The 15,840-nt window shown below is 46.0% G+C and overlaps 1 protein-coding gene across 4 annotated transcripts in view; it reads right to left on the bottom strand.

Annotated features, from left to right (window-relative positions):
- The window catches only part of ADAMTSL3 (ADAMTS like 3), a 368,889-nt gene that overhangs the window by 288,256 nt on the left and 64,793 nt on the right, over positions 1 to 15,840 (bottom strand). For all 4 annotated transcript variants that reach the window (XM_027571545.2, XM_027571543.2, XM_027571546.2 and 1 more), the window contains exon 3: positions 15,347 to 15,466. In XM_027571545.2, the coding sequence (XP_027427346.2) occupies positions 15,347 to 15,466 (120 nt within the window). The remainder of the gene's footprint in view (positions 1 to 15,346; positions 15,467 to 15,840) is intronic.

Here is a 15,840-nt window from a genome sequence, read left to right as displayed (position 1 = left end):
TCTAAAAAACAAGCAAGGGTCCTAGGTTTCTTAGTTTTTGTTTTGTTTTGTTTTGTTTTGTTTTAAGATTTTATTTATTTGACAGAGAGAAAGACAGCCAGAGAGGGAACACAAGCAGGGGGAGTGGGAGGGGGAGAAGCAGGCTTCCCGCGGAGCAGGGAGCCCGATGCGGGGCTCGATCCCAGGACCCTGGGATCATGACCTGAGCCGAAGGCAGACGCTTAACGACGGAGCCACCCAGGTGCCCCCGTTTCTTAGTTTTCTTGTAAATCTATTCTGCAGGAAGACAACCCTAAGAGTGTTTCGAGAATTGGAGGTCCCCTTCCCTCAAACCATAAAACCTTTTCGTAGGTTCTCTGATATCTCTTGTTTATACTTCTTTAAGAGGTTAATCTATCTGGAATTGGATAATAACTGAGTAGCTGAATTGGGGGTTGGGGAGGGGGATCTCTCAGAGACCCTTGGGGAAAGGGACCTTATTCACCTAAATCCTTTACTAAGGGATCTATGAGTCTGAATCGCCTGTGTATGCATATGGACAATGTGACGGTTGGGTCCAACCCCACTAAATGCTCATGAATGATAAGGCCCACCAGGTGTTTAATGATACTGCTGATCAGACGAACTCTGGTTGTTGGAAACGAGCTTTCCTATGGTGTGTGGCAAGAGTTGACCTAATACATGTAGCATATAGCCATTAAGACCACACATGGCAGACAAAGACAAAGCTGAATGTCAAGGCAACCTCCCAGCTATGCCAAACTGTTCCAATCCCAGGTCCGGTCCACTTTGCTGAATTGAAGAGTATATACGCTGCATCTAAATAAATTAAAACATTAAATATATATATATATATATATATATATAAATTGCTAACTAAACTGTACAGAAAAAAAATTGTCTATACTTATCTGAACCTAGGAAAGAACAAAGGTTTTCTACCATTAGTTTTTAGGCTTTTTTTCTTTTAAAGATTTTATTTATTTATTTGACAGAGAGAGAGAGAGAGAGAGCACAAGTAGGCAGAGTGGCAGGCAGATGGAGAGGGAGAAGCAGGCTCTCCGCTGGGCAGGGAGCCGGATGTGAGGCTCGATCCCAAGACCCCAGGATCATGACCTGAGCCGAAGGCAGATGCTTAACAGACTGAGCCACCCAGGCGCCCCAGTTTTTAGGCTCTTATTCTAATATTCTACAGTAAAATTTGGCAAGTTTAATGACGTATTTTTTTAATTAAAAAATACAAATGGAATACTTTAAGGCTGAAAACGGAGAAAAAACATGCTTTTAAAACATTTTAGCTAAAGGTTTACACTAAGTTCATGGCATTATAAATCCATGTCTTAAAATTGGCTGAATTTGGGACACTTACTTTATAAGAGCATTATCCTATAATGGGACAGGGAATTAAGCTGCTTTAAGTTAGAACACAAAATAGACTCAACTTGTAAAATATGCTAATGATAACACGGGTTTCACTGCCAATAGCAGGGCATGTTTTCTGTCATTAAAATATTTTAGTGCTTAACATAGCTATTCAGAATGTAATGCTCACTGACGCATTCTAACCTTTGTCAGTGCTGACAATCCAAAATACCTTTTGTCACCAACCTCTAAATCAGTACTTCTCAAACATGTTCTGGCATCAGAATGTGTGAAACATCATGGGATGCTTTTACAAGGCCCAATGGGATACTAATAAATTAAACTTTAATTTACTATACTTATAATTTGGGACAAAACTGAAAGCTAGTTCCTATCATATTTCAGTATGACAAAGAGATCAGGGGCCATTTAAGAAATATCTATAGAAGCATCTAATTGTGAAATGTTTTTCTATTTTTTTTCTTGAGAATTTAAGATCTTTTAAATTGTATTATTTAAAAGTGAACATGTTCTCCCTTGAGAAAGACCTGGGTTCGGTGAGGTCATTACCTCCTCCAGAGCTCAACTCCCTTACTAATAATGGAATGACACCACCTCGCAGGAACGTTGGGGTTTGTTTTCTTGTTGTTTGTTCAGTAATTGTTATTGTTTTTACTTTTTATTATGGAAATCTTCAAATGTAAATATAGACAGAATGGTATCATGAACGCCCAGCGTCACTCACTCGGCCCTACAATCAGCAACACAAGGCCAATTTTGACCCACCCACTACCCACCATGCTCCCCCAGTATTTCATGGCAAACGCAAAATATTGTGTCATTCCATCAGTAAATATTTTCATGTACATCTCTGAAAGATACCCTCTTTTTTAACACAATCACATTACTGTTTTCCCAGCTTAAAAATTAGCAACTGACAATAAAATGTTAATTTTCCGATTTTCTTATGTCATCAATGGTATTGTAATTCAGGTTAACTAGTTAGTTAGTTAGTTAGTTAGTTTCACTGAAGATCCAAATAAGACCCATATATTGCAAATGCTTGAGATGTCTTTTAAGTCTCATTTAATTATTTCAGTTCCCCAGCTTGTCCTTTCTTTCTTTTCCCCTTTACAATTTATTTGTTGAAGAAACTGGGTTGTTTGTCCTGTAAAGTTTCCCACCGTCTGGATTTTGGTGGTTGCAGAGCCATGACTTAATTGAACACATTTCTCTGAATACTGTATTCCTTGTAAATGGGTAGAAGGATCTGGAGCCTTGATTTTTTTTTGGAGGGGTGGGTAGGGACCACAGAGGGCAGGAGTACTCCATAGATGGTATTGTGTTCTTCATCAAGAGACACATAATGTTTAGTTGTCTCTCTTGTGATATTATTAGCAGCTGCTGCTATTCTATGCTTAGAACCATCATTTCACTGAGGGCTGCAAAATAGATGATATTCTCACTCTATCATCCTTTCCTTATTAGCTGGAGTATTTCTGTAAAGACAAATTTTCCTCATTTACCATTTGGTCACTCTGTGGTACAATTCATATAGAGAAGGCAAGATAAATATTTGGAGTTATTTCCCTTATTCATTTTCAATATCATGAGTTGATTTCTTAGCACCCACCAACATTAAGACATTTTAGTATCATTATTAATTTAAACATAGTTGATAAATTTAAATCCTTTGCAGTTTTTATTGTTATTGATGCCCAGATTGTCCCATTTTATGTTCATAAGAGTCTCTGCAAGTTGTCCCCTGAGCCCTTGTGATGAGGTTCTAGTAATCCAAAGTTAACCAAAGTTAATTACATGACGTTCCAGTCTAATTGTGCATATTTCTACCCCTGAGCCATTTTCCCATGAGTCCTGGGTTCCTTCTAAGTGGGAAATGATATTTAGAGACCATAATCTGGGCACGAGTGGTGCCGTTGCTGGTAAACTGGTCATTTGGTCACTGTTTTTAGTACTTTTCAGTGAGTGGGGCTAGAAAATACATACTATATTATTTTTATTTAAGATAAAATACCTCAGGGGTTCTTAACAGATACTTACAGTTCAACTTTAGGACTATTATGTTTTTCATTTCTCTTTCACATCTCTCTCTCGTTTCTCCCACACCAAGAATCTGGGTTCTCAAGAATACCAGAAATAAAAAAATGGATGATCACATTTTATTGTTCACTTGCTTTATCCCACATTACCCACAGAGCAGTCTCGGGTAGCATGACGAGTGCTGCCCCCTACAGTAAGATTACTGTAGAACATTTTATAATTTTATTTTTGGTTCTTTTTGTCCTCGGATATACCCGCATACAGTCAAACTAATATGTGTTAAAGTCACTTGGAATAATTCTTTTCTCTGTGTGGTTAATGCTACCAAATGAAAACACAGATTGTTTTTAGTTTTGTTACTTTTTATTTTTAGGGATTATACTTTTTAAATCTAATTTCATTCTATGATTTTATAAAATATTTGCAGGGTTCCAGAGTCAAATGAAAAATGTATGGGAAGAAGTTTGGCTCCCATCCTTCCCTGCTATACCTTATTCTCTCCCTTCCCATATATTAGCTCTTTGGGTTTTTTGTTTGGTTTGGTTTGGTTTGGTTTTTATCAACTCTTCACAAGTTTCATCTCAGGTAGTACAGGGGCCATGTTAATACTCTCTGTATTGTGAATTTTAGTATATGCACTCCTGCAGCAAACACAGAAGATTGTTTTGAGAAGCAACTGTAATTATAATGCCCATGCAATATGCACGTACATGGAGGTTACTTAAAGGACAGCTATCATCTTCGTCTTATTTGAAAAAGGAAGAGCCCCTTCTTCTCTGGTTTTCAAGATGGGAATTGCAGGAGGTACCCTGGAGACAATTCTATTTCACATTCTCACATCCCACACCCAGCACAGTGCCTGGCACACAACAGAGAGTCAGTCGCTATTTGCTGAGGTAACTACTGAATCAGAGCCTGAACACATAATTGCTCCTTTAGACGCTGCTGCTACCAGCTTGGATGTCAAACACCAAGACCTCAGGTCAAGGCATCTCATCTATTGTGGGAACAGTGTGTTCAGGATTAGGTTTGTAAATGGAGCACAGCTGTGCTTAATGCCTCTATTTAACACGTCGCTGCTCTATTCAATAGGTATATATTTCAGTGTGGCATAAACCTAATACAAAGGAAAAGCTTTGAGTCAAAAATCTTGTCTTTTCCTAATCAGAAAGGGAAGTCTGCTCAACCATTTTAAACTTTGCAGAATTGAAAACTTGTCAGCATTAACTCCCAGAGGAAAGGGCTCAAGAAAAGGCATCAGCTAAGTGGACTAGGAGTACTGTCCTTGGTGGCCTGCCATGTGGGAAGAGTGGAGAATTAGAAGCAGAGCAGCTGGTGTCCCCAAACAAACGATCTGATTCTCCAACCAAGCCTCTGGACTCACAGTGTTTGGAAGAAAGAAAGACTTTCCCCAGTTTCAGGTAGAGAGTAAAAAACAGAAATGAACACACATACACACAAGAAAAGAAATCAGGGTAGACTCTTTGTTATGACCAAGGAAAATTAACATTTTTGAAGAACTTATTTTACTCCTTCAGGAAAACTCAGAAATGAAGGTATCGTTAGAATTTCATCAAGTCGTCACCCCTGCAAACAGACCTTCTCTGCTCTGTGTCCACAGGAGACAGAGAAGTCACACAGGCTTGCTCCAGAATTGTTCTCAATTCAACAGAAGAAATAAGACATCCGTGTCAATAATTACAGATACAGATGAAACCGTGGGGCCACGAGCAAGGATGAGCTACTGTTCCCCCCAAGAGCAGGAAGTAACCACTCTAGGCTGAGGACCTCCCTGAGAGCTACCTGGAGGTGGATGGAGGAGATGCTACTGAAGCTGGGCATTGCAGGAACCACAGATGTTCAGTGGCGAGCTTAGCATGCCAAGGGGCTGGCACAGGCAAAGGTCTGGGAAAGGCAGGACATCCGTTTTGATCAGCGCACTGGGCACATGAAAAGAAATGGGGGATGAGAGAAGCCAGGTAGCCCAGGCCAAGCTGTGTAGGGACGTGAATGCTGTTCGGGGGTTGAGCTATCTCAGAGGAGGGAACATATGGGACCCACTTAAGGTTTCTGATAAGGGATGCAGCTTTCCGTAAGCCAATGTTCACTGTGCAACTACTATGTGCCAGCCTGTGAGTCAGATCTGAGAGTATGATGATAAAAAGACATAGCCCCTGCCCCTAAGGGGCTCAGAGCCTGTGGGGAGAGTCGGACGAGGAAATAATCACCGTGCTGGGGACCAAGGACAGGGAATCAGTGGAAGAACTTCCAAGGGGGTGAGGGAAGACTGAGGGGGAGAGTATTTAATTGGTTCAGCCCAGCTCTGGGAAGGGGGGTGTATGTTAGGTTACGCTCATTAATTTCTACATAACTCAAATCTGTTCATGTGAGCAGCCACATATTAACTTTCAGAAGCGAAAACCTGTCCAAAACAACTGTGCGTGTGCAGAGTGACAAAGAAATTGAAGCAGTTTCTGGGAAAAGGCAATATTAAAGGCCATCAGTCACTGTCCGGGACTATCACTGCTGACCCCAGGGACATGAGGCTCAGCAGAAAGTGCTCCAAACCTCAGATTCTGGACCATGTTTCCTTGGAACAGTTCATGATGCAGCAGCCCCACAGGCTTTGCTATTTGGAGAAATAAGTCACCCAGACTAGCACTAGAGATTCAAATTGACCAAGGGCCCTCTCTGACCACACCCACCTTCTTCTCTCCTCACTCCCTCCCTCGCCACCCAGGAAGGTCATGTTCTGCTCAGGAGGGAGGAAGTGATGTAAGAAAATAATTCCCAGGCACCTGGGTGGCTCAGTCGTTAAGCATCTGCCTTCGGCTCAGGTCATGATCCCGGGGTCCTGGGATCGAGCCCCACGTCGGGCTCCCTGCTCCGCGGGAAGCCCGCTTCTCCCTCTCCCACTCCCCCTGCCTGTGTTCCCTCTCTCGCTGTGTCTCTCTCTGTCAAATAAATAAATAAACTATTTAAAAAAAAAATAATGCTCTTGGGCGCCTGGGTGGCTCAGTCGTTAAGCGTCTGCCTCCGGCTCTCGTCATGATTCCAGGGTCCTGGGATCGAGCCCCGCGTCGGGCTCCCTGCTCCGCGGGAAGCCCGCTTCTCCCTCTCCCACTCCCCCTGCTTGTGTTCCCTCTCTCGCGGTGTCTCTCTCTGTCAAACAAATAAACAAACAAACAAACAAATAAATAAAAATAATTCCCGAGAAGCTAAAGGAAGGAGCCAGCCGGCAAGCAGACTGAGTCTCACCTGGGTAGGAAGTGAAGGTGAGGACGGCATCAGGGGACTTTCCTGACGAAGTAATAATTGAGCTGGAAGATAAACAAGGCTCAGCAGAAATGACATGGGAGGGGCAGGGGGTATAAGAAGCAGAGGGCGATGTTCCAAGAACCGGGACAGTTTGTGCAGAGCCTGCCGTTGGAGAAGAGCCACGTGAAAGGACATGCGAAAGCTTCATTAATAAAACCAGGCCTGGAAATCCACTGGAAGGCAGTGCCCAGAGGACATCCAAGTGGGGCACCCTGAACAGCTACACACGTGCCCCCTACTTGCCCTTGGAATGTCCTACCAAGCACGGTAGCCAGCAGCACCCCACCTCAGAGCTACCCAATCCCCTTCAGTCACCACAGCCCAAGAGTGGACAGTGAAGTCCAGGATGGAAATTTAGATGACCAACCGTCCCCGTTCACCTGGACCATCTCAGTCCTGACAAAACCAGGACGGATGGCCACCCTACAAAAGCTCCCATAAGGCTCATAATAACGGGGTTATAAAAGATAACTCAATATAGAGAGTAACACAACAGACCCTTTCAAGATACTTCTCCACCTGGCCCCAGGCATCCACACGGCAGCACCATTTTCCCACCATCCGAGCCCTCGAGGATGCCTTGGCTCCCCCAAGTCCAGATCCAAGAAAAATCCGGTCAGAGAGATAAAGCTCCACGTGGGAGCAGACGAAAGTGTCCACGGAATGACACAAGCCCCACAGAGCTCTAGTCCGTCACGAGCCTCCTTGCAAGCCATGCCTGCGCTTTTGTGATGTAGGCCAGAATTGGCCCAACAAAAGGAAACGTTTCCAAACTCCAAATAAGCCAATCAAAACATAATGCTTGAAATCCCTCATGATAGGGAATAAATTCCATTATTGCCTTTACACCCAGCCCTTCCAATTCCAGCTTGGACAGGACCAGCGATGTCTTTTCCTGCCTGACCTGGCTCTCTCTCCCCGGGCCAGCAAATCAACTCACCTTTGTTTTGTGGCTCTTTCAACCTCCGTTACTTCTGCTTCACAAAAGAAAGACAGGACATGGCTCCATCCAGCCTCCACCCGCCATTATTCCCCATCCTCGTGGCCATGCTGCAAGTCCAGTTCCCTGTCCTAAGCCCTGCACTTTCCCCAAGATGGCAGACACTCATGAAAGCACTCCCTTTGCTATGCCACAGTGGAATATAAGCCCTGGTGTGCGCTGCAGGGGAACACATGTTCGGTAGCAGAGAAGAGAGGTTGAGAGGTGAGCGCACTTGCTTTCATCCAAGGAGTGCGGATGACACAGTTAGGGTTGCTTGCAGTGACCTAGTCTCAAAGTGCTTGAAGATGGAGCATCTCTGAGCAGGGACTGGCCTGATGTCAGACAGAAGGGATGTCTGAGCACAGGCAGCAAGGGCTTTGTCAGGATGGGACCAGGCTCTGGGCACTCATGACTTGTAGGGGAAGCTGCATCAGGGACGGCTGATCTTCACCACCCTGTAGGCACCATTCAACTCACCCGGCGAAAGTGATTTAAAAAAAAATCACACAGTATCCCTGAAAAAGGAGTCCAGGAAGACAGCATTAGGAGAGGAAAGTGTCTGCATCCTTCAAAAGATGGATACTGAGTCTCCAATATCAGACCCTATTCTTTTATGCTTGAAAAATAGCTGATTTGCAGAAAGCTCAATGATAATGAAATTCAGAGTTTGCCTGTGCCAAAGCCGATCAGAACAGCACGTACTGCTGCATATACAATGGTCATGTATTTGCTCTGGGCCTGAACTGAGAACAGACTACACGTTATTCCACTTAACGTATTCTTGTCTTCTAACAGACCATGAGCTCGCTTTCTCATTAGATCGCTAAATCTTTGGAATATTTAAGGAGCATAACTACATTTGACCAAGATTACTCACTAACAAAGGAATGAGCTATTCAAGCTCAAATGGCGTGCTGCTTAAAAACATTATAAACACAGGCCAGAAACAACACAGAAACTCGCCTATCTGGAGAATACGTGAGCGCTCGTCTCAATCGGCGGGGGGGGTGGGGGGGAGCAGACAATACCCTATACGTTCAATGGCTATGTCCATCTTCCTCCACCAGAAATTTCAGAAGTTGGTATATACTTCCCAAGTTAAAAACTATTACATAAATAACTTGGAAATGTCAAGTGATATTTCTGAGGCCTGCCAACAGTTTAACCACAATGAAGCTCCTCGCCAAGATATTCATGAAAAGTTCAGAAGAAGTTACTTTGAGAAAGATGTACTCACAGCAAAGAGATTTCTTCTCCTTAGAAAAAAAATGCATAAATCAATAGTTACAATAAGGAAAGGGAAAATTAGGTTTGTCGTTAATAGTAGAAGAAAACAGACTTTTAAGAGAACTTTAGAAAATGAGACTACACAAAGACTTCATTATTAATATATGATTGTTACTACTAGTATTAAAAATTCATTCAAACATTTCTCTCATACTTTTCCTTGCCACAGATTAGATGTAAAAATGTCTTAACTGAGCTTAAGGGCAAAGAACAGACACTTGGCTTTGGTACCGCCTGGCTGTGTGATCTTGGGTAAGACCCTGTTCCTCTCTGGGGCTCAGATTCCTCACCTGAAAAAACAGAATCCCTGAACATCCTTCCAACTCTGACTTGCTACAATTCCAGATGCCTGTCAGGGCCACAGACCCAGTCCTCTGCCTCCCTGGCAATGGAAAGAGTAGAGAAAAAAACAAATTGGAGAGGCATTTGGAAAGGAGAAAGCACACAGATAGGCAGTCAGTGGCCCAGGGAAGGCAAGAGAAGAGTCAACTGTGACTCCAACCAGAGCGTCGTAATGCCTTGGGATTTTACAAAGACAGGATTTTATAAACATGGAATGAATCACGTAGGAGTCTGGATTTGACTTCAGGGACAGTAACTGCAATTCTTAAAAAGGACGCCTGTCTGAGGTGAGGCTGGGGCAGGGGGAGGTAGGTACTGGAAGAAGTCAGATTTTAATAAAAGCTAAACTGAGTAGGAGAAAGTAGCAGGAGACGATAAGAATTTGAACATCAAGTGGGCACTGAAAGCAACAGTAGACCCGAGTGCAGGTAACAGAGTTTCTAACTTGGAAAAAAACCTTGAATCCACTTAAACGTGGGCAGTAAGAGACAAAACGCATGCCAGATAAGGCAGGGGCTCCTTCTCTGGAGTCCAAGGGAGATAGAAGGTGACGGGGAGAAGGGATGATGGGTACCAACAGGTGTATGAGAACCTCTGCAACATGAAATCAAGGTGTTCTCTAACTGGCTGCAAGCTGACATCAGAATTTACCCTCGGTTAATTTTAGGAAAGTCAGAACCCACCACTAACCGAACACGCAGCCTTGTCCCGCATGCCTAAGTCCAAGTGATTAAAGTTTGGTTCTGCCTTTCGGTGTTCTGTAAGTCTAAAGCTGCTAAGGTAGACTTTATACCACCATGTACACAACAATGAACACGGGCGCTAATTTCTAAGTGTGCTTAACCTCCTTCTATCCCACTATGGCTGCCCCTAAGAGGAAGCGTATTCCAGCAAATCCACGTGGTCTGGGAAGACGCACCTTCCACATTTCCCTGCACCTAACAAACACCAAAAAAATAGAACACAAAAATAAAAGACTATTTGTGCAAAACAAGGAGTTTCACTAACATTTTTTTTTAAAGATTTTATTTATTTGAGAGAGAGAGCACGAGCTGGGGGTGGGGGTGCAGAGGGAGAGGGAGAAGCAGGCTCCCCACTGAGCAGGGAGCCCGAAGCGGGACTCGATCCCAGGACCCTGGGATCATGACCTGAGCCGAAGGCAGACGCTTAACCGACTGAGCCACCCAGACACCCTGAGTTTTGCTAACTTAAAAAAAAAAAGAAAGAAAGAAATGACTTCTAATCAAGAAAGGCTAAGCCTAGAACAGACTTTTACATCAGTCCCCATAATAAACTTCTGAGGCCCCAAGTTGAAAGCTTCAGTGAACTAGAGGTGGGGATGGAAAGACTCACCACCTTCTTTCCCAGAAAAAGACACAGGCCGAGAGTTGACTGCCTGCCCCCATAGGCTACGGAGCAAGAACAAACTGCAGAATTCAAGACTCTGCTTCCTAGAACTGGCCGACATTCAGCTGTTTGCTATGAACAGGTCCTCTGCGGGATCCACTCCAAAACCCACCATGAGAAAGGACAAAGCAATTTACCCCAGAGGCTGGCTGGCTATCAGGTCTTTGGACCACAAGCCCTTCTCTCGTTGTCCCAAACTAACACGTGTCTACTACCTTGTACGTCTGAAGCAACCAAATGTCAGGATGCTGCCCCTGTGGGGACACGTTCGCTAAACGGGAAGTCAGCACCATTTTAACTTGAGCTGCCATGTTCCACCCAGACTTTGAAAAAAACATCATTCCTAGTGCGACAGAGAATAGGAAATCCTTCCCTTGGGTCTACCAAGGTCTCCAAGACTCTGTTGACGCCAATGGTGGAAGCAGGATTTTTAGGAAAGGAGATAATCTTCTGGGTGATTCTCTTGAGAGAAGGAGCTAGGTGCCTGAGGTCAGAGTGCCATAGTCTTCGTTGTTTCAAACAACTGTCTGGGTGTCCTTGAGTTGGTCACTTGCACATGCAGAGTCTCTGGTTTTGTTTTGGTTTTTTTTTGACTCATAAAATGAGGCGTTTGGGCCAAGGTCTATACCAGCTGTAAAATTCTATGATTCTCTAAGTAACGGTTTACTGCATGGCTGGCAAGACTGCCTCGATCATCAGAATGATCCAATTAACACTCTGCAATGTAGGCTATTCCATCTGTAGTTTCAAAAAAAAAAAAAAAAAAAAAAAAAACACCAGACTGTTTCAGAGTGGGAGGCTTTCAGATCATGAAACCCGGTCACTTTGCTTTTCAAAACAAATGGAGAATCTGAGGTCCAAAGATGTTGAAAACCTTTGTTAAATTACAAGCTAATTAGTAGCAGAAGCAAGACGAAGGCTGTCTGACAGGTCCTGTTTGCACTGAGCCGTGCTGTTAACCCCGCCAGCTTCAGCCCTACCGTCGGCAGCAGCAGCTGCTTCGGCCCCTGCACCTTTTATGTGACTCGTTAAACCGCCTACATCACAACTGTGCTTTCCTGGCCTTGGGGTTATTAGTTTTCCAGACACCTAACCTAGGAGACATTGGAAGAGTGACCTGAAAGGTCTTCGCGAAAGTAGGCCAGGATAAAATACTCTAGAAAGTCCTACGAGCTCTGTTGAAGACAGCAAGTATCTCTCCTGCACCTGTTGGCTTCCGATTTTGCAGGCAGGAGAATCGTTGGCGGCCAGTCCCGAGCCTATAACTTCAGGAACCAGACGGCCCCCTCAACAGCACACTCTCTCTGTCTCTCTGGCTTCAGGTGGCTGCGCAAATCTGCAAAGGCCTCAGGTAGGTACCTGGCCCCGGGCGGCCACTCCCACAGACCTGGCCCTGTTTCTGGCCAGGCTGGGATCTGTGGATTCCAGCAGCCGCTGGAAGTGACAGGGCAACACCAGACAACTGTCCCCACTGCTCTCTGGATGTGGACTGCAGAGGGACAGCACTGAAAAACTTTTAGGGACACTCTGGGAACTTCCATGCGGGGAACAATGCCACATCCCACCCAGCCCGCTGCCTTGTCCAATCTCTCCGACATAACGCTGTCTGAGAGAGGCCAGACACCTATAGGTATGTGCGGTGCGACCCCATTTATGTAAAATCAAAGATATAAAGCACAACTAGGATAGTGACACAAGTCAGAAGGGGTGATACTTCTTCAGTGGGGACACAAGGAGCTTCCCAGGAGTTGGACATGCTCAGTTTCTTGATCTGGGTTTCTGTAGTCGGGTGATTCCAAACATAAAAAGGTATTTAAAAGTTCAGATATGTGTGTACTTTACTATACACATGCTAACGCTCCATAAAAAATTATTGTGTGAGGTCCCCGATGTCAGTGGAGAACACGCTTCTTCCTTTCCTTCAGCACAAGGATATCTGAGATTCTCTGAATGGGGTCTTTGTAAATCGTATGAGTCATAACAACAGCTAGATCACATGCTTACGTGCAGCAGGCCCTAGGCAGAGAGACTACACGAATGACCTCCTTTAATCCCTAAAGCATTTCCGGGTGGACACCATCCAGGTCTCCACCTCACACCGGAAGCATGAAGTCGCTTCAGGAAGTAAGGTGAAGCAGCGTGCCCAGCGTCACCCAGGAAGTCAAGCATCAGAACAGCGATTCAAAACCAACGCAGTCTGACTCCAGAGCTTGGGAGACAGAGAGAGAGAGAACACGAGCAGGGGGAGACGAAGGGCAGGAAGCAGGCTCCCCACTGAGCAGGGAGCCTGATGCGGGGCTCCATCCCAGGACCCTGGGACCATGACCTGAGCCGAAGGCAGACGCTTAACAACTGGAGCCACCCAGGCGTCCCCAGAGCCTCTGTTCTTAACTGATCTTCACATTTCGTTGTGTGCTGCAGGACCCGGGGATTTTTCAAGCTGGGTTTCCCTCTGCCTGAGAGGCTCCTGCCAGTACCACGTGGTCTGCACGCTCAGCATTAAGAGGAAAGAGGACCGAGGACTGGGGTGCCGGATTCTCTCTAGCGGAGCACGTTCTAGAGTTCGTTCAGGAGATACACCTAGTTGGGTACAAAGGCCTGTGTAGCCTGTTTTCTTTGCTTCTGCCAGTAGAAAGCAGGTGCTATTACTGACTTCCTATAGTCTGACCTGATTCCTTCCCCTTGAGAGAAACGCACAGTGGGGGCAACACACAATGTTTTCACATGCTGTTCGCTGGGGCTTTCTGGAACACCGTGTCTTAGGACAAGATTTCCACAGCGTGCCACACACTTTTAAGATCTGCTTTAGGCCTTTTGAAAAGGCTAAGGGGGCTTATTTTCCTCTTTTTCCAGCCTGCATATTGTTATTATATTAAACATAAATACAACGTATCCGTAGAACCTGGAGAAGGCATTAATCACTCTTTAATTAAACAGTACCTGGCTCATGATTTTCCAGACACCCTCTTTTATCCTCTACTGCCTTCTCAATTAGCTCCCTGAAGTTCTCACACAAAAACCTGTTGGATCATTGATTTCTCGATTAAAAGCCACCATAAATTACAGGCCCTATAAAAATCCACCGGGGAGAAGGGTAAAAAGCAACTTAATGATAGCTTAGACCCCATTAGCAGCCAGGCCCCAACGCCCATCGGAAGTGTTAACTGGGCTCCCCTACGTGAACGTGGGATGATCCCCTGCTGGCCCCTGCCCCCCACAGCAATGACTCACATACGCACTTTACAAGACACGTGGAAAACCGATTGCATGTTGAGATTTTTTGTTAAACAATCGGTCTCCTTTTACCACTGTTCCTGAGCACCTGGGTAGCTCCCTGCCCACAGCTGGGACCCGGGGTTCACAGCCTGCCCCTCACCCCAACCCCAGGTGCAGAGCCAAACGTCCCAAGTGCAGGCCATTCAGCAGCAGCCTGGCAGATGGAAATGAATGGGGCCTCCCCCCGAGCTGGGATGCAGGGTGCTGGGGTCAGACTGCCACTCCTGCCACCCTCGGCACCTGACTCGCCCTCCCTCGCGAGCCTGGTCACTCTCCCGCCTCGTGTTCAGCACTCTGCCTGCCCGGCCTGCTCCCCATTGTCACATCCCACATCTGTGCACGCTGCGACGGCAACCGTCCCAGAGCAGCTGCTGCCGAGAAGCACCACCCACTCCCTAACTAGCATGCTGCAATCAGGCCCGAACTTGCTATGTGGCCTTGACCACACAGAAGAGGACACCTCGGTCACTGGCCCATCTTGCTCTGCCCCATCGTGTGTCCCGAGAAGACATTCTCGCCCCGTTCCACATCTGCACCTGACCCTGCAGGTGCCAGGCTCTGCCAGGTCCACCCAAGGCCTCCATCACCTTCAGTCCCACCCGAACACCCCCTGAACTCCAGCCCCACTAGCTAGAAACCTCTGCATTTGGCAGAGTGGACATGCTCTGCTTCCAATGAGTGGTGAGTGATTTCAGAGACACGTACGACCCTTCACGCTGTTAAGGCGTCAACGTGAGCTGGGAGTGGAAGGGAGTCAGTCCTGAGTACCCAGCTTCCATGCCTCAGCCAAGCACAGCCTTGTTCTCAGCGAGCTGCCATGAAGGAACTGAAACACACACACACACACGTGCATGAGTGCGCGAGGAGGCACGCCTGCCCTGTTCCTTTCCGCAAAATGGGCAAAAAGATCAATGTTGGCACTGGTGAAAGAAAGGGAGTAAAGGCCAGGAGGGCAAAGAGAGGGAGGCTTAATCAGAAAACAGTACTCTTGGATAATTTCAGATAATAAATAAATAAATTTGGTGATCACTAAAATGAACGAATCTACCACAGATTTCCGATCAAAATAAGAAAAAGTGACTCAAGCCGACACCCCGACCCGAGCAATAACCACACACTGTGTAGGAAATGGTCTGTGCAAGCGTGGGCAGCCCAGAGGTCTTGGGATCCTTCCAGAGAGTCAATGGCTTATTGAACTAGTTGTGCCAAGGGGAAGAAAACATGATTATTTTGAAGCTGTTTTTGAGAAACCGTTTCCGGCCCACTGGTGGACGGCAAAGCCAAAGGGAGGCTCTTTCAGGAGGTTCTTACCTGGTCATCATAGCGGTATGTGAGGAACTGCTCCCCTGTTGTGTCTTCGAGAAAACTTCCCTGGGGGGAGAGTGCAAACTCAGGAAGGAAGTAGGCTCCGGGGGACTTCTCTGCTGTGGCCTGAAAGGTAAGGTCACCTGGTTACAAATAAGGCCCCGTGAGGACCCCCTGACAGGTAGTCCCTGAAGCAGGGTGATTCCCAGAGCACCCACCCGCTAACGGCTGTCCTCACCAGGGAAGTGACCTTGCTTAGTAAAGGCCAAGGTGAGACACACCAGGAGTCTCTGTGAGGCGCTGTTGGGCTAGGACACCCCACTGGTCCACCTCAAACTGGCGCACACATTATTGATTGCCTGACACCTGCCCCCTCCCCACTGCCCACAACCTTCCAGCGATTCAGCTACAGTACAGTTAACTTAAGGCCTGTTGTTGCAAATCCACTGTTTCTAGGACTCTCTTCCTTTCCCATCCTTCCCTCCTTCTTTCCTTCCTTC

The sequence above is a fragment of the Zalophus californianus genome, chromosome 6, assembly GCF_009762305.2.
Source record: "Zalophus californianus isolate mZalCal1 chromosome 6, mZalCal1.pri.v2, whole genome shotgun sequence".
Classification (NCBI taxonomy): domain Eukaryota; kingdom Metazoa; phylum Chordata; class Mammalia; order Carnivora; family Otariidae; genus Zalophus; species Zalophus californianus.
This window is presented reverse-complemented; position numbering and strand designations above follow the sequence as displayed.